The 19594-nt window shown below is 40.7% G+C and overlaps 4 protein-coding genes across 4 annotated transcripts; 1 reads left to right on the top strand and 3 right to left on the bottom strand.

Annotated features, from left to right (window-relative positions):
* Positions 1-3850: 3850 nt before the first annotated feature.
* LOC128713390 (glycerol-3-phosphate dehydrogenase [NAD(+)], cytoplasmic) lies at positions 3851-9509 on the bottom strand. The gene is made up of 6 exons (XM_053808248.1): positions 9466-9509; positions 8637-8814; positions 6109-6688; positions 5885-6038; positions 5725-5817; positions 3851-3872 (listed from the first exon to the last, which is right to left on the bottom strand). Exons 1-6 carry the CDS (start codon positions 9507-9509, stop codon positions 3851-3853), a joined length of 1071 nt encoding a protein of 356 aa, XP_053664223.1.
* Positions 9510-10546: 1037 nt separating this feature from the next.
* On the bottom strand, positions 10547-11361 carry LOC128713275 (uncharacterized). The gene is made up of 4 exons (XM_053808133.1): positions 11080-11361; positions 10897-11009; positions 10729-10822; positions 10547-10666 (listed from the first exon to the last, which is right to left on the bottom strand). Exons 1-4 carry the CDS (start codon positions 11359-11361, stop codon positions 10547-10549), a joined length of 609 nt encoding a protein of 202 aa, XP_053664108.1.
* A 197-nt stretch (positions 11362-11558) lies between these two features.
* LOC128715443 (NEDD4-binding protein 1) lies at positions 11559-13591 on the top strand. Its single transcript, XM_053810340.1, has 7 exons — positions 11559-11830; positions 11888-12077; positions 12166-12856; positions 12944-13045; positions 13124-13243; positions 13310-13392; positions 13461-13591. Exons 1-7 carry the CDS (start codon positions 11600-11602, stop codon positions 13589-13591), a joined length of 1548 nt encoding a protein of 515 aa, XP_053666315.1. The 5' UTR covers positions 11559-11599.
* Positions 13592-13862: 271 nt separating this feature from the next.
* LOC128713276 (uncharacterized) lies at positions 13863-14727 on the bottom strand. Its single transcript, XM_053808134.1, has 4 exons — positions 14665-14727; positions 14304-14355; positions 13998-14210; positions 13863-13933 (listed from the first exon to the last, which is right to left on the bottom strand). The coding sequence occupies exons 1-4, from the start codon at positions 14725-14727 to the stop codon at positions 13863-13865; spliced, it is 399 nt and encodes a 132-aa protein (XP_053664109.1).
* Positions 14728-19594: the final 4867 nt, after the last annotated feature.

Here is a 19594-nt window from a genome sequence, read left to right on the forward strand (position 1 = left end):
GTGATATGGAATCGTTGTTTTACATACATTTTCTTTGTATTTCCATTTTGCACAAAACAATAAATAAAACACCAGTTGGCGCTATGCTCCGTTTCCTTACAGCCAGGTTCATTCTACCCCGTTTTCACCTTCAATTGTATTGACGCTTTTACCTGAACAGTTATTAGTAAATCTCACTCTCTCAACAACTTGCTATTTTTCTATTATACTCATTTATGAAAGGCACATCTTGAGCTAGTAGTCCGCGAAGGCACAATTAAAACGCAAAGTTGAATTGGTGTACAATAATGACTACCCCGGTTTTCAATGAATTTTCTTTGTAAAGCATTTTACAAGACCGCTCAAGGACGACACATACAACTGGCCGAGTGCGGAGCGGAAGCTCGAAACAGTGACGCAAACGAAGTTGACTTAATAAACGGTCCACACTTGTATGAATCATCATTTAGACGTACGATTTTACTTCCTTCAAACGGGCTATGTACTGAAGCTTTATACTTGGATGTTAAAGATTCTTTTACTTTACTATTTCCTAAGAAATTAGTAAAAGATTAGATAATGGGAAACAAATGCAAAGACGAACCCTATGGAAGGGTTTCTATTCACAAATTCCATCAGGACACTTGCTTAGTTGGGAAACACACATTCCGAGATACAAGAAACACACACACACACACACTCATTCAAAGGATCCTTCTCCTTTTTGCTATACCACACTTAAAGGAAACGATTCAATAATAAACCCCTTTTCAAGGATGCGTTTTTCCTCTCTGCTACTGTTATAGGGACGAATACACATACAAAGAAATAATCGCACACTCGCGCACACACACCCACGCTCCGACACGTACACACGTGCGCATACACCCTTGCATGTGCGCACGTTGTGCACAACGCAGCTATTCGTATGGAAAGGCAAGCACCCGCGTACCGTTTGTGCAGGGCATTGGATCAACAGTGGCCTCGTGAGGGTTAAACAAGGCAAACCAACACACCGCACTGAGCATGAAAGAAAGTGTGTATGTGTGTCGTGCAAAACCATCTGGAAGAGAGCGCGCGCGATGAAAATCTCACCGCGCTCTGTGGGGATATTTCGCCTAACCACCTCCCAATTCCGTACGACCCTTTGGCAAGGGATTTATTATCCAAAGCGCTGAGGGGTAGGCGAAAGGCCTCCAATGCAGCACGCCATCTTGCTTTTTTCGGTTCGTGTTGTGCGAACTTCTTCTCTTGTGGGGCTCCCCATTTAGAAGACTCTTTTGTTTTTTTTACACCAAGAATGGATGGGTGGAGTGGGTGTTACGCATACGCAGAGTGGACGCAATATAACCTCTCTCTTTATTCACTGGTAATAGCACAATACACCACCACCACCAACAACAATCATTCCAGCAACACAACCAATAATTTGGAGTTTTACAGCACAGAAGGGCTTTTTTCACTAATCGTACGTGAATGTCCGCAACATAGGATAAAAATATGCCTTTTTACCGATTTTGCCTGCTTTTTTACGATATGAAAGACCCCTTCTGGAGCGCCAGCTTATCCTCCCGTGCTTGGAAGGGAATTAGCTCCAGTTGCTAAACCTGTGACTCTAATAAACACACATTCTACGGATCCGTTGCCGTTTTCATTTCTCTTCATTCCTTCACACCTACAATTGCTTCTCCTATTGCTTATTGCACCTGCACCGGAAAACGAAACAATTCCATCACAACTCCTGACTGGCACAGTTCACTTTGACAACTGACTCGACTGCCTCACTCTGGGTGAGCTGATCGGAGCGAAAAAATCCATCCATGAGAAATGAGAAAAAATTGCTCACCATGTGAGACCATGAGAAATGGTGAGTTTTGAAAGTGAGCAAAAATCAAAATACTTCTCTTTTAACGCTACTTTCTGCGTAATTCCCAATGTGGTTGTATTATGAACTATGTTTGTAACATTTTCGTAAAAGAAATTATTGCATAAGCTATAAAATACATTTTTTGGAAATCGAATAGCTCAAACAGTTGTCCTAGTAAGTTGAGCGCTTAGATTATTGTGTCCTGTAAGTGTGTGCTGTTGGTTCATAGTTGACGAGTGATAATCGAGCGAGAGTGAATATGGAAAGAGATGGAATCGGTCCGTCAGTGGTATCTCCAACTTTGAAACCAGTGTTTCTAAACATCGTCCACCTGACAGCATTTTAAATTTCTCATTGGCAAGACATGCAGTCTACTAGAAATAATCGTTACATAGCCCATATTTAACAAGATAATATCCCAAAAACACACACCACACGCATTTGCGATGTCGATGAATTTTTCGAATTTTATTACGTTCTATGTACAGTACTTCTTTATTCTATAACCACATTTATCAAATAGAAAGTTCTAAAATTCGGTTGGCCTACGTTCGGTACCTTTTCCACATGAAACGGGAACTACCGGGCGGGACTGTGGAGATATATCGAGGCGATGATATTTAAATTCCATCGTTGGAACATTTTTTTCTTATAATTTTACTACATCTCGCAATTCCGAATGATTTCATAACTATATCAGCGCACGTTCCGTTTGATAGGAATATCGCTGCTTACTCCTACCATAATTCGCATCGGGATTAGCTGTCTTCCACCGCATGTAACACATCCACTAGACACGCTCGAATTAAGAAAATGTTTGCCTAAAATTAAAATGAAAATAAATACAAGAGAACGCATTAATTGTATAGAAGAATCAATAGCTGGACTATAAAATCTCTGGTGAAGGTGACCTCTTATTGCAATTTAGATTTTTTGTCGACAGAGATGTACAAAGGATGCAGTTACTTACCTTGAATCACATAGCCAACAAGCAGAACACAAGTCCAAAGGAAAAACAAAATTAGTTCACGTTACTTATCTAGCAGACTGGTAGCTTAACATAGAAAGTTAAGTGCAAGTTTCGCCAATGGGAAGGCATACACGAAGGAGTAACACAACGGTTGACTACGAGAAACAATTTTAATCGGTGCAGTATGATAAACAGATGAGAATGAATACAAACCGAACGAAACGTTAACAAAGGTAATTTATTTCCCAGTCGAAATTTTAATTAAACACATAGGAAGAACATCACCCATTTGGAGGACGTAAATCAGGAGGGAACAGGGAAGAAATCTACAATCATACAATATTTAGGATGATTAGAAGGGTTCTGTTTTGCTTGAGCCAATTTGATCCTTTATCTGTTTTTGTGTTTCTCAACAATTGAATACCAATCGAATCCCAATAACTGTTGATGTTTATTTACTTTCATATCAGTTTTCGTATCACATATATTGCAGGATTGATTTTCCCATTATACTAAAACCAATTTCGATGACGATGGATGGATATTGGATTGTTTAACATCTCGCACACCTCTGTAGTTATCTAAAATTATGATAAATTATAAACAAACCCCGCCAAATTGTCCAACTCTTATTCCCGATCCAATGTCCATTAATTAAAAATTAGAAAAAACCCAAAAAAAAATAAAAAATATTTACAACTTATGTTACAACAAAATCAAAAAGAATTCAATCTAAACGGAATGTGTAAGCTAAGCTTGAGTTTTGGTATCATCGACTTCAATTGCTTATAAGTCAAATTGCAAACTTCACAACCACCTGAGTCGTGTTTTTTTGGAAGCAAGGAAATTAGTATATCTTTTGCTATACGAGACCGTATTGCTCATTGACGATCATGCACAATAGCACAGAATGGGATTATGTGTAGCTACACTCGAAAATTGCGATCGATTGCTATTGGGTGTGTGTGTGTGTGGGTGTGATTGTTATTCTTATGACAGAGAAATAGCATTGTGTGAGCAACAAGTGCATTTCTCTAGAGCTTTGCCCATGGTGTCCTAAAACGGAGGTACGGAGAGAAAAGAGAAAGAAAAACAAAAACGTAAAACTCATGGTCAACACTCGCACGCAATGATCAACTGAGTCCTTTCGGAGATTCGATATGGAAATAGGAATGTTGTAAGAAACTATACCAAACAAACATGCAGTAATGGAATAAGTGCATCAAACTATTTTGGCGGAATGACTAAATGTGTTATGCAAACAGTTTTGTTTTCTCTTCTGTTTCTCTCAAGCCTAATGATGTTCCGATTCTTCTTTGTAAGTTCCTTTGTTCATGCATTTCATCTTTATATTCTCTAGCGGAGCCATTCCATGCACATGCCTATATAGTACTTATGATTTTGCCTGTAAAGTTCTGAAACAAACATAAAATTGCACAACAAGCGACCGAATGTTTCTTCTAGTTTAGAAAATGAACAGATTTTTCACACTTAAACTGAAACGAAAGTACAAACGAGCATTAAGCGATATGCAGCATTAAGTAATATAGAAAAGCAAATATTTATCACATCATGTCATATTGATGCGATGAAACGTGTCTCTATTTGTACTTTGTCTATGTTTTACCATTTTAACAAAGCTCCGAAGCAAAAAGGCACTTATTCTACCAACATTTGCATCGCAAATGTTAACATATGAAGATATTAGGACACATGAAATATGTTCTGCTTCTAAAAATGATGAGAAATTTAATAATATATCGGAGAAAAACAATAACCACAGAAAAACAAAACATTATTAATAACTTGCGCGTATTTAAACTAAAATACAGAGCTAACAATAAAATAAAATACATATAACTCCATACAAACACATCTTCAAAATCATATATTAACAACGAATGTACATCGATCTTCTATTATTCATGCCTATACACAATGGGGGTTTCTCGGTTTCCAGCAAAATTATACTAAATACAAACATTAAACGAACATTCATACTCTAAATGCGCCATCTTTTACCTATACCCGCACACATTCAAGCGGTAGTGAGCCCTTATAACGCTAACGCGATGCCACTTTTACGATGCTAATTACCACAACTGTATACACAACGCGGTAACAGGATACGGTGCGCCTACCACCGTTGTGTTATAAACATACGCACAAACTGCTATACATAGCTAGGCTGTACACAAAGCAATGTTAAGTAAATGTACAGATGAATATTTTTTCGAATAATAAATGTGCAGAATTTACCACAAAACGAGAAACACGAAAAAACAACGGAGAGAAAAAATCACGCAAAATGATAGGATTGAAAAGGAATATAACAAATTTAAAACCGTCAACTTTAAACCATATCGCAAAGAGCAGAACTGGAGCTAACGAAGAAGCAAATATGTGTCTGTGCATACGAATCAAAACCTACTAAACCGAAAGGAGGTGTTTTAGTACAGTTTGCTATCCTGACTGACTACCTGTGTGGATTTGATATCGTTATTTTTAAATTGTTTTGGTTTGGAGTGATCTTCACATGTAACGCACACGGATCTACGCCGGGTGCAATGTTGCCGAGTGTTGGAAAATATCCCTAAACGTTCAATTCTAAGGCGCTACCATCTTAAAGACGTTAACAATTTTATCCTTCTGTTTCTACTACATAGCCCAACAAAGCTCATCTCAACAGACAAACAACAACCGACCCGACGCGATCGTGTCTAACACTACTTTGTCTCGTATTGCCTATGTTGTACTGAAACACAGTTCTCGGTTTTTGTGTTTTGCTTTTAGCTTTGCTGACACAAAACGCTCAACAACACTCGGTGGTTTTGGTCGAATTGGGTGGCGTGTTGGGCCAGTTTTGTTTATGCGAGAGAGGAGAAGGAGAAGTAGAAGTTCGACTTACATGTGTTCTGGATGGTTGCGCAGACAGTCCAGGAATCCTGCCGGTTTCACCTGACCGGTACAGATTTTATGGATGGCCGTAAACAGTGGGAATCTACAGTAAAGGAACAATGAATCAAATCGATTATTTGGCAAAAAGACCTTCCGCCATAGACACTCACTTATCCTCCATTCCTTTACTCTTCAGCATGAAGTTCACCTCTTCGGCAGTGATCGGACCCTGTAACTTCTGTCCGTTGAGCATCTCGTCCTCCAGCTGCTTGATCGTTTTGCCTGTTTTTACAAAGGCTTCCGAAACTTTGCGATTGCGGCCACCTATTTCACAGAAAACACACAGTTATTATTTTGCAAACCACTAGTACGAGTACAGTGGCACCATAATTACCATAGCAGGTAGTGATGAGATCAGCGACACCACAGCTCTCGAAGAACGTCGAAAGCTTGCTGCCCGGGTAGAACACATCGACGAACTTAATCATCTCCATCAGACCTAACCGAATGACGGCAGCCTTCGTGTTATCACCCAGGCCCATACCGTCGACGAACCCAGCGCCGCAAGCCACGATGTTCTTGAGCGCACCGCAAATTTCCACCGCATCGACATCGTCCACCACGACCACCCGGAAGTTAGGCGTTTGAAAAAGGTCGCGTAGTGTCTGGGCAATCTTCATATCCCGGCACCCAATGGTTGTCTCACAGAACTTCTCTTCCGCTACCTCGCCGGCCAGATTAGCGCCCATCAGTACCGAGCATGGTATCTTCAGGTGCTTCGTGATCAGATGCGAGATCAGCTCCATACCACCACCTTCGGCTACGTCGAAGCCCTTGATCAGTGACAGACCGACAGCAGTCGGCTTGATTTTACCCAGCAGCTGCGTACCTAGCCCACGGATGAACTGGTGCGGCACGACAAAGATGAGAATGTCGGCATCTTTTGCTGCCTCCACAACATCCGGAACAGCAACCTAACGATATTATAACATTGTTATTAATAATACATTGCATACATTTTAATGAATTATTTTAGCCGATTTATATTTTCTAGCTCTTAAAATACTTTTGAACATTGTGAACAGTTAAATTCCCCACCGATATACATTAAAATTTTCGTTGTGACAAATATTACCAAAAAAAAACGTCTCAATAAGGAAGGAAAAGGGTTAGTATCCAAGACCGTCTTGACTCTAACAGCAGCGTTTTACCAAATGTCGATTGGTTTAAAAATAAATTCCCTGTTCACGGGATTGAATATACAGTTGCATCAGATGCAACGTGTTCGCCTCTACGCACACACTGTTAGCGTTCGAAATTCAATATCCTCATTCGTGACCGCTGTATGATCGATGGGGTTCAGTGATCGCTACCAACCAGTGAGCGGAAGATGCCCAAAAAAAGAGACTACTTCTTCGAACAAAGAAAAGATAGGAAGCGTAGCAGTGAAACCCTCCGTCTACAAATGTTTGATAACGCCGGTGAGCTATTTGCATACATTTGTTTGATCAATTATCATTATCTCGCCTTTCCTTCGGTGCGCATACTGTTCTTCCTTTCGTGCTCTTGGCCGACGCCTTGAACAAAAGCTATTGAAACAGCATTTTTCCTTGCATAATCACTTCTATGCATTCGGTTGCCGAAAACCGGGTTGAAACGTACGGCGACAACTGTCTACGGGAGTCCGCCGAAGGTTAATGATAAGCGCGATAAAGTCGAAACAGGTTTCTTTGCAACTTTGCGAGAGGGTTCAATTCCGACGGAATGACTTTTCACTACGTACGGAAACAAATACATAAATGATGAATTAACCGGCAACGGAGAGGCCTTAGGCGAAGTGATAACCTTTCGTTGCCTGACCGATTCTGTGTTTCAACATTTCGGAAAAACTGTCTTCGGTTATGTAAAACAGATTTAGAAGAGACTGTACGTCGGATAGATTAGCTATGATAGATGGAACTGCGCTGTTTGAGTACGTTTAAAGATTAACACTCTAAAAACGTATCAAACGCTGTACAATGAAACATTCGGAAACAAAATCTTTTACAAAAATGGAAAAACCAAGTCGGATATTACTGCGCTCTAGTTGATGACCTTCAAGCGCTTGTCTACTTGACTCTAGTGCATATACGATAGACGAAGTAGCAAACGCTATAATGCCATACTTGAGGCCATCTATCTCACAATGTGCAAGCATCCGCATTATGCCACGTGCAGTCACGTGCAATCGGCCCTACACTTCATTGCGCTACACAACTGCAATCGAGAGAATAGAACTTCCACGAGTATCATGCACGTATCCGACACGCACACACGGTGAACAGTCAAGCGCTATGTGAGAAAAAATGTAGTCAATGGAATCGGTCGATTGTTCGTGCTTTATGCTTGAACAGGCTCATAATGCAGAATTCGTCAATTGCGCCCGAAATTGACATTTTCATGCGACATATTTTTTGTTAATGTCCTACCGTTCGATCGGACATTGTTAACACTTATTATAGCCGGTTTGACGTGGTCTCACCATCAAAATGCTATTAATAATCGCTGGAAGGCTTCAAGATGAACTCATTCCGATAAGATAAACGCGCCGCATCATAAAAAAGCCCAGTAATCATAAAACCAACAGGTAAACAACCGATATGGCTTTAGCTATCATGTGGTAATTAATTATTCTCCATCGTTATCCACGCGCTGTCGATAACGAATCACACACACATGAAGTTTAAATAGCCCTTGGTGATGGGGTTGAAGGGCGCGCAGGTTGATAATTACGAACATCGAAACTTTGGCACCGTGACAAAGGACAAACGGGCGTACGCGGCCTAAAAATACTTCATCCACGTAGAGTTTTGTCTGCCCGCGCAACAGGCCAAGCAAATGTTTTGATGGTTTGAGTCGATCGAATCAATTCACAAAACTTACAATGTTCTCGGGCAGCTTGTGTCCAGGCAGGTACTTAACGTTTTCGTGCGTCGTGTTGATGATCTCCGTTAGCTTCTTTCCATCGATCATCTCCTCGTACACGTACATCGTCACGCGGTCTTCGAACGTGGACAACCGCTTGGCATTGACGCCCACAATCTTGGCGATGGCCGATCCCCTAGAAGACAATGCAAACGCAGAAGAAGTTAAGCTATTGTTTTAGTCTGTTTTCGCTGTTGAATATGTGCAATCAAATACATCCCAGATAAAGATTCCCCATACGGTAGGTTCGTTTTGATTGAGGTAAATGGGAAATGTTTACCGAAAATATTCAGGCCATAAGAACACAACCTTCATAAGCTGTAGTCTTTGGCAGTAGGTCAGCTTGGGGACACATTAATCTTGTTTCACCCTCCGTTTTTAACTTAACTACGGTTCGGGTGATAAGATGGTAAATTCTTCCACACAAATGTGCACATTTATAGCATTTTTCCTTTTTTTAGTTGTTCGATAGTCATTCCGCTTTATCTCGCTTCTTTTACGTAACCCTGACCGCCAATGTCGAGTGTCGAATAATAGTGGGTTTTCTTCATTTTTCATGAGGAAAATTCACACTAATAGCACACAATGGTCGCCTTGACATTGAAGCGGACCGTCTCACGTACGAAGCAATGTTGTTTGTCCAGGATATTGCGTTTGAACCACACACACACACATGTTCGGTACAAGGATATCACGCCACTGTCAATCACACTAAACTTCGAACAATTTTCCCAAGGCCATTTGGTAATATACCATGTTCCGGTATCGTCAAGCAAGCCACACTTACCAGTTTCCGGAACCGACGATGCAAACACGAACCTTATCAGACATGATGTTGCTGGTATCTACTATACTGTACACAGAGGACACACTCGCTGTATATGATCAGCTGCGAAGGAATGGACCAACAGACGGAAGCTGCGCGCTGGTAGGAAATGAAACGATACGAAAAAATGGTTTTATGTAATGCTCGAAATACGAATTCAATCAACGGCCACAGAGAAACGGATGACTTCGGCTTCTTGTTCGGGTGTGCCAGGTTGTGCCAACCACGTGTAGGTGTGGGTTTATTTTGGTATTCGGGTTTATTCACACCGTGAACGACTGTCCGAATATCAACACAGAGATTGTGTTTTCATATTTGAATTTTTTTCACAGCGGAATCTTACTTTCAAACGATGCGTCCTCCTCGCGCAAACAATCAAATTTAATTGAAAAAACGTCCACACATCGTTCCGTAGCAGTGTAATACCCAAGCGATAGCCTTATTAAGGGCCAATAAACAGCCATTGATAAGATCATGCAGTGCGTTTTTTGTGGTAGGGATTTTATTACTTGCTACGATTCGTTGGCTTTTTACTGTCGGCTATTTAAAATATATTTTGCCTTATTTGCCATTTGTATTATGCTTATGGTAAAAGAATTCTTAAACCTTACTTAAATCGTTCTTTTATGATTCCAATTTCCGCGATACCGTAATTCTACAGCCTGGCTTGTTAACTGGGGAACGCTAACAGCTTGACAGCACGCTCAGCTGTCAGTGGAGGAGAAATGTCAGCATGACAATTTCGCGCGTGCAGCATTTGTTTACTTCGTTTCTTTATTGTTTGCAGAACAGTGAATTTTCAGCTATCACACATTAATACAAGGTTCCCTTCAGCTACAATTGTGCTATATTGCACTCGCAACATTAATACTACTATATCAATAACTGTATTAATCACTTGTCTTAATCGCAACAAACGTTCAATCGATAATTCAATGAGTTTGAATCAGCGTGGAATTGTTGTGACATTGGACACGCACGAACACGCAACGTCGAGTACGTTAATACTTACGTAGGATAAGGTTAGTATTACCAGAATATTTCACTTGCATTGCAAATCCTTGATTTCCTGCTCAATATTAGCGCGTGCGATACTTTCGAAACGATCGCTAAATTCCTTCGTCATGTAGATGCTCGGTATGCGGCCCATCGTTTGCAATAGCTAAAACAAAACGAGAACGAAAGTTTAATGCTGCTGCGTTGAGGCATTCGGGGGCCTACTACCTTTAGGCGCATTTTATCGTAGGTGTTAACATCCGCAGCAGGACATTCATTGCGAAGCTGCTCAATGTACTGCTTGTAATCTTCCGACGACGTGCTGGTGTGTCGGAGTAAATATGGAATACACGATTATCACACATTTTAGGTTGTATTATACACTAAACCTCTTACCCCAGCACTAGCAAATCCAGATCTTGGAAGTATTGAACATCTCTTTCCGACAGATTGCCTGTTTCCATCTGCAAGTCGCCCAACAATCGTTTCACGTTTGCTTCTAAAGTTTTCTACAACAATACGCATGCATGAAGATTGGCCAGATTCATCAATCAATTCCCCATATTTTGTTGCACTTACATTTTCAAGCTGTGCATCGGTAAAGAATTCGTTCACTGCCTCACAATTTCGTGCAACACAATCCTTGTCCGCCTCGAAGTGATAATATTGAAATAGTGCAGCCAGCTGAAGGCATATGCTGGCACCTGTTAAATGTGGCACCTTTCGACGGACCAACTCGGACTCCGTGTGATAGTGACGATGGCTCTGCGCGTACTGCGTGCGAAGTTTGGTTAACCACCTGTCCGATGTCTCCTGCGATAGTTCTAGCGCCGTGCTGATGTTTTCCCATATGTTTTCCATATTCCACACTTCTACCAACCTTTTTTGAGTCCGCAAAGCTGTTATATGTTGTGAGATTTCGGTTGATCCCTGCAGATGGAGAATATCTTTTCTGTAATACTAAAGTGACGCCTGGAATTGCTGCTGGTCGTCGTGAATAATGTCATTTAATTTGACTCGAGCTGCAAGACATGCGCAGTGGAAGATCAGCATTTCAGGATGTAGTTATTTGTATCTATTTTAATACATCACAAACAGCATGTCAATCATGGTACTTTCTAATTCAAAGCAAGTAAAGAACTGGAAAACTCCCTGCTCTTTAACCACATATCCCAGGAGCGGCAGCATGACGCGCAACAACAAAGCGACAAAGAGAAAATCAAACACAGCCCAACAAAAGCGTATTGTTACCAAGATAAAAACACACACGTTTAAACCAAAAGGAGTTACAACTAGATCGCAAAAATTGGCGGAGAAAAAGAACAAGAAGGTAAATAACAGTATGCATATGTACGTATGTTGATAAACATTTTACTTTATAATTTAGATAAGCGGAAGTCTCGGACAGATGCGAACACAAACAATGATTGAATCGCAGGAAAATCAACAACAGTCCTCCAATGCTGTTCCGAACAAACACCGGCAGGGACGCTTTACTCGGCAACTTCGTTCATCGATGAAAAGTAACAGTACCAATGTCAACAACAATCAATGTCTCGCCAGTACTAGTATTACAGGCCAAACGAAGCGTAAGATAAATTTGAATGGCAACGCTAAATGTGTAACAGGGTAGTTACAGTACGCAAATCTTTTAACTTTCCTTAGAACCAAGCATCAACTGGAAGTCAACGGGAGAAACGATCTTGATTGAAGATTCGGATGATGATGAAGCTAAAACTACCGATAATGGTGAAAACTCAAGGCCCTTATTTTATCTAGATCGAAATCCCGGCATACGGGATGCCGAAGTTCCTCTGTACTTTGTTTGCGGTGAGGTTGAAGAATCGGTATCCAACAATATGCGTTGTTCCGTCGACAATCGCGACGACAGCGTAATAGTGTTGGACAACACCATAGATCAAACGATGAACGCCAACGTGCAAATGGACGTGGAAACCGATCAGCCATCAGCTTCGGACAATGTATCCAGCAGCTGCTTGAATATTATCACCGACGGACAAATCGATACACAATCTAAACAATCAGTTGCGACTGTAACGAACGTGCCAACAGAAGTGATCGAGCTAAGCGACCACTCTGACACGGAGCCTAGCAGTTCATCTACAAGCAAGACCCCTGCATTTCCAGCAATGGATTGTATTCCGCTTGGGTATAGTGTGTTGCAACGTCCAGCGAGCAAAGCTACTGCTATTCAAAAACCGACCAAAAAAACAAGATGGGAAAACGCTGATAATGATATGGCCGTGTCTAACAAAGCAGCACCCCAGAACCACGCCGAAAAAACGGAAGGAACTAAGAGGATGGTGATCATCGATGGAAATAATGTAGCATTTGGGTAAGAATATTATTCCCTGCTACCGTTCACAGTGAACGTATCAATGTAGTTTAATTTAATTCTTTTCCTTTCTCTCCTCTCTTGCAGTCATCTGAATAATAAAACGTTTTCAGTTAAGGGGTTACAATTATGTATAAATTACTTTAAAAGGCTCGGTCACGAGGTTATCGCCGTAGTGCCTCAGTTCAGGTCAGTGGCTAGAAAACGCATATGTAGTATACACGGTTACGTAAGTGTACTGTACTGTTTAAATCTCCTTCTTTGAAGGTTAAAAAAGCATCAAAGTACGGATTACGTATTACTGGACAAAATGCACCGAGCAGGCGATGTAACTCTAGCTCCGAGCAAGAATCTGCCTGGTCAGTGTTCTTCAACGTACGACGATCGGTAATTATTGCAGCTTTATTAGTAATAAATAAACAGTATCTTACCAACCAGTTTTACCAATTGCAGCCTAATATTGTCAGTTGCGGAACAGTTTGACGGAGTTATTATTTCAAATGACAATTTTCGCGACCTTCTCGAAATCTCTCCAGGTATTTACTTTCAACAAAAAACAATTGCGTCATTACAACAATTTGTATCGCTTACTATCCTCCTTCAGCTTGGCGAAGGATTATTGAAACACGCGTCATCGGTTACACGTGGGTAAAAGACTGCTTCTTTCTACCGGACGATCCTTACGGACGCTACGGTCCTACATTGCAGCAACTATTGAACGGAAAATCCAAGTAAAGAATTTCACACGTTCTTCTGGCACCAAATCTGCCGGACGATAATGACGAACGCTGCGGTCCTACGTTACAACTGATACTGTACTGAAAATTCAAGAAATTGTTTTTTATACACCATTATAATTAAGTATTGTTGATACAGCAATAAGCAAAATATAAAAAAGAAGAAATAATTTATTTTCTACACGGCGACTATATAAAACTACGAAGCGAATTATATCGTAAATGAAATATCGTAAATAACGGACGGAGATTGGTTTGAATAGTTCTGGTCACGATGGCGTTCCTCTGCTGTGCATTTCATCTGTTGTCCTTATCGCCTGATCGTAGGAAGGTGGTAAATCTGTAGTACAAGTATATAGTATTAAAAGGGAATTTAATACTTTCTTTAGCACAAGCAAACGGACCCCTAGGAATAGTCGTAACGACAATTAAACTCTGGCTTGTGTAACCATACTGTGGCGGAGCAACGCCATCCCGTCCATCCGGTTCGATTCGAATGTGGGTGGCACTGTTCAAATCCGAACTTGGGCGAACAGTACCGTTGCCAGTTCCACCGTTGGGAGTGTTGGAAATGGTATACACTATGCCTTCCTGTCGTACGTTGGGTGATGCCGTGGCTGAATACAGGTAATTGGAAATCAAAACACATGTAGAATATGCTATCATTTGCTAGATCCACCGTTCGAGAACAGAGGTTTACAACAACTTACCCGGTGGCGATGAAGAACTCGTAGTGGTTTTTAATCGTTTGTCGTACATGTACTGGAAATAGGAAATAAAACATTGTTATCGTACCAACGAGTCACAACAAGTATTTCACAATTTCTGCTAGCATTTGGTGTCCACGATAAAAATACGTTCTTTTGTTTGTTATCCAGTTGTAGGCTAAGCCAACCGATAAGATACTAACGTTGCTGCTACAGAAGCATAGTCAAAAATAACCGTGACTCAATGGATAATGACACCGTTAACGTATCGATGGGAGTAGATTCGAAGTAATCGAACAGTGAAAGTATGTTTCCAACAACATCTGAACAAATCCCCTGTACACTACATCTATCCTTCGCTTACCACCATAAACCAAATAGCCATCATCGTTAAAACAATCACCGGTATCACTATGTAGGCTGCCATTTCCAGAACTCTGTTGTTGGATCTTCACTAACAGGACTGTTTCAGAGGACTGTGAGTGATAAACGGGCTCACACCTCAATGTTCGCGAAGTTTTACGGTGGTGCGGAGGCGTGCGTGTGTGTGTGTGAGAGAGTATGTAGGACAGTGTGATGAACATATTTTATCGAACAGTGGGGATTTACAGAAACCAACGCTTAGCTTCGATGCAACGCTTGTCTACGGAGGAATGTTGTGTATGAATCTTTGCGCTACTCCTGTAGCTAAAGGAAAGTTACATTTTAAAGCAGAGGTTCGGATGTACGATAAGAAACAATTTCGAAGGTCTATTGCCATCATGCAAACATTTGAAAACAAGTTCAATTACCGGTGCAACGGAAGCTAAGCCTGTCATATTCTCGTATAACTGTTGGTTGATGGAATGTGAAATGAAACTCAGCGAGCTTCCTGGCTCGGAGTCTAAATCGGAACATGTAGAACACATGTAGACAATCGGAATTCCCCGCGGAGAGAGCGAACTATAATTTCGAATGTGTGCGCATAATAAAATCTGGAGCAACAGTTTCTTAAGCATAATATATTCCCGTTCTGTTTAATTGTGTTTTATTACCAAACTCCTTCTCTTATCATTCTCCTTTACCACCCACGGAGAAAATAAGACAGCACAACACACTAAGAATACGGAATAGAACTCTTCGAATTCTGTTCTGCGCTGTTCTATAGGTTTACGGTTAGAACGTTTTAGCATGTTTCTTCGTCAGGGATATAGAGACACGACCAATCCACAATCGATCGTAATTACAACTAAATTTGTTCCTTATTTGGTAAGTTTATAATTCTTTATTAAGACCGCTCTTGACTAAGTGAATAAGCATTTTTAAGAACTGAGAACGTGTGCTAAGAAGAAAAGGGGAATAAGGAGAGAGAGAGAGTGAGCAAGCGGGCACATGCACATGTCTTTTTATGCGATTATTCATAAGTAAAATGTTTATGGAAAATGATTATCCGAAAAGATGGTAATTACTACCCTTTCTAAAGATTCTGTTACTTGCAACTGTTTCATCTAATTCTTATGATGATTTGTGAATTCACGCACGACTTGCACTGCCTCAGTCTCACCGATCGGTTCCTTCGGTTCCACGTGGTCGTCTAAGACCAGCAGAACACAAAAAAGCCTTGCATCTTCATCTCTACAGCATCGTCGATCGATTACATCGCTAGACATTAGTCGGCTTCAACATGTTTGTACGCTGCTTTATCTGATGATTTTATAGCATTATTTAAGAACTTGCTGAATTGCCTTTCTTATCTATAGATTTAGAATGAAATAGAGTGATGGTGCTAGCACTTTTTCTTTTTTGTCTGTCGATTTGAAAAAAATCCAGCAAAAGCAGCTTCTGTGTGTCCAACAACTTTCATGCAAATTTCCAGATGCAGTTGAAGCACATATGAATGCAATATATGTGAGTGAGTGTGTTGAGCATGTGTGTAATTGTAATAGTCTATCTTCTATCAACATGTTCGTTGCTTCTACCCAAACCCTGCCACACTCCTGCCCAAAACGCACGGTCGAAATGAGAAACTATACTTTCCCGCGACAAGAAAGTATCATTTGACAGTCAAAAAGTTTGGGTGGGGGGCAGTGGCCGGAAGATTTGTTCGATCTTGGATCGCGATCCGATCGCGGATCCTTTATCTTGGAAGTGGTAAAGCATGTCCCATGTATGCTCCTTGGACCGTATTATACGAATTTCCCAAGGAAAATCTGCCAATACGTTAACGACTAACAACCAACCACGAAAGCTCGTATTTGCGAGGACTTATCGCATTGTTCTCGCATTGTTTTCTCTACGCTTCGTTGTCTTTGTTGAACAGTCTAATACCAAACCAATTCGACTAGTTAAGCGGTGCCTCTTTCTAAACGGCCTCATGCACGAGTAACGGTAGATTCCAATTTTCGTATCAGCAAAAAACACTACTTAGATTTTCTATCTAATCGAAAGGTAAAATTGTTTTGTCGTGTTGCATAAATTGCCTTCTATCGTAAATGTTCCAAAAATGATCAAATGTGTATGTGTGTGTCGTGTGCCAAGCAAAAAATGGGACGTGTGCATTTCGTTAGCTTAAAATCGCTGCTGTAAACCACTGCGATGGTTTGTCGTGTGTGTTTGTTGCCTTATATAAAATATGGTGTTGTACTTAGCGAATATTCAAAAGAAATCGAGTTTCTATAAAACAGGAAATCTTTTACGAAACGGTAAACTTCTGTTCGGTTGTCCTCTTTTGCTGTTATGCTCAATTTGCTTCCAGCTGCTCTTGCTACAAGTTAAACGATCGGCCCTATTTATATATATAATTTTTTTTCATGTTTCAACACATTTTTGCATTGCTCTGTTACCATGTTACACTATTTTCTTTCGTTTTATATGTTCTTGCTTTAAGATCTTCTTGAACTCTCGCTATTACTATTGATTGATTGGTTTTCATATTTTCGACCTTGTCCAATATCGTTTTCATAACTATTATATTAGCTGCTCTGTAATATCGTGCCTTTTTTTCGCGTTTTGAGATTGTACCTTCTTACCCTTAATCTAACTCTCTACTCCCCCCTCCACTCCCCTCCCCTACAAGCCCCCCCTTTCGCGGCTTTCTCTCTGTTGCTCACTTCCCTTTTTATAGATGGTGTATTATCTGTGTGTAAATATTAAAAGAAAAACAGGTGTACAAATACCCTCTTATGTTCGTATAAAAAATAAGCCATGTTTTCTTAAAAATTATTTAATAAATATACATACTCTAAATGTCTATATATATGGCATATCTGCGTCTCTGCGGGAAAAAAGAGAGGATGTTGGTGTGCTAAACTCTGATGCGCTCGTCGTTAAATAATCGGCCTCGAGATGAAACGATCTGCTTGACCTCGTCACAAGAACGACGCAAGAGGTTGCGATACATAAATGTGGCGCGCACGGTGGGACCGATTTTATTTGCTTTTTATATCCCAACTATCTGTCTTGAATTATACGTGTAATTGTTTTGTGATTTTTGCCTGATAGTACTAGTATTTTGATGATTTGCTTGATAGTAACTAGCGCCACTGCCACACGCGGTTTAGTCCGAGAGGAAGCAATTCATATTTTTGATAAAGAATAGAAAACCCGTACATGCAGACAGCAAACAATTCAATCTCGTTTATATAGTAGTTTGCAAAATAATATGATGTGCGCACAGTTTCCCTTAAAGTTGACGTTTATCCTAATTTTCAGTGTGCTTTACACCAGAGTATAATTTTCCCCATCACACACAACACATACAGCTGCTCGCCAACACGATCGCTTTTACACGGTACAATAAACTTATCTAGGCCTGTTTGCAACATTTATGCAAGCTCATAACACGTATCAGAGCTGGTTGTCTCTTGTCGATGTCTCCGAAACGATCACACAACGATGTATGTGCGTGCGATCGCACTAGAATACTATCCCCCAGCACGCATGGGGACCGTTTTCTACATATCCATCGCATCGTTTTAACTAAACTCTTACGAAATATATTGTTTGATGATCGGGCATGATGATCGGGTATGTGAGAGATGCTGTTGTGTTTTGTTTGCTAGGATGCAAAAGAGTAGAGGATCGTGTAGTCGGGATAGTGATGCTACGATAGTTCGTTTTACTGGCTGTTCAAAACCTTACCAATGCTATGCTCGATTGGTAGTCGCCTCGGAATAATTGATTTTGGGTATAGTCGCCGTTTGAGCTGTAGCAGTAAATAGTAATGGCGGTAACAAAGAAGTGTGCGCCAGTTCGGGGATACTATTGCATTTTGATCACAGTGTTGGGGCTGCTCTGCGTGGAGCTCATTTCCATTCAATGTTGCTGATGCATGGTTGATTATTGCTTCCGACATCCCAGCACACATCCCGTCGTTCTCACCATCCTCATGATCATCGCCAAGTGGGGTTGTAGTAGAAGTAGTAGTAGTAGCAGTAACAGTGAGCGCACACTTTCTTCCGCACCGTCCTTACACCACACTCTAACGGTGAGCGAAACTCTAGAAAAGACCCTTCTTTTTCTTACCTTTATCTTTGCCGTCCACAGTTCTGAAAAGGAGTCGGTGAGCAGGGAGGTAAGGTTGAGAATAAGGCGTTTGCGAAGAAAAAAAAACACGGAATATTGACAGCATATAACAATAGTGCACTATTAAAATGGAAGAGCAGTTTTGCAGGATGCGCAGGTGATTGATACGTAATGAGACAAAATTGACTAGGCTCCACCATCGCATTATATTTGAAAGAGAATTGCTTCATAGCGATAAGTAAGGGAAAACGCACAGGATTTGCCTAATTTCGTGCTATTTGCAGATAGTATTGTCGTGGCGATGTTCGAAGATTGACGTAGTACAAAATCAGCTGAAGCGAGTAAAAAATTGCAATAGTTCCCGCCGACCCGTTAAGGAACGTTGGATGGAATAAGCTGGAATCAACTGGTAGGATTAATCGCAGCACAATAGATTCAGTATTGGGTTATCCTACGAGAAACTCAATCAAACCCGGTTTCTGCAACGATGCCACAAACTTAACTACAGCTACGACTAACGGACGTGTTGGGCCGAGGACAAAGATTACGAGTACGAGGTGACCATTTCAACGGACACTCTAACTACCGATTTGTTTGAGGTTTTGAGTGATCTACAGTAAACGAAGAGAGATGCTAATGTTCATGCGCGCTTTACTGTCTAATAAATATCATACTAGTTTCAATGTTTGTTGATGTTTTGCACTTCTTTATGGCCAAAAACTTGTATACAAGATTAGTTAACGTACAAATACGTTAACAACACTAAAATTACACTAAAAACCATAAGTCAT

Source organism: Anopheles marshallii, chromosome 3, assembly GCF_943734725.1.
Source record: "Anopheles marshallii chromosome 3, idAnoMarsDA_429_01, whole genome shotgun sequence".
Taxonomy (NCBI): Eukaryota; Metazoa; Arthropoda; class Insecta; order Diptera; family Culicidae; genus Anopheles; species Anopheles marshallii.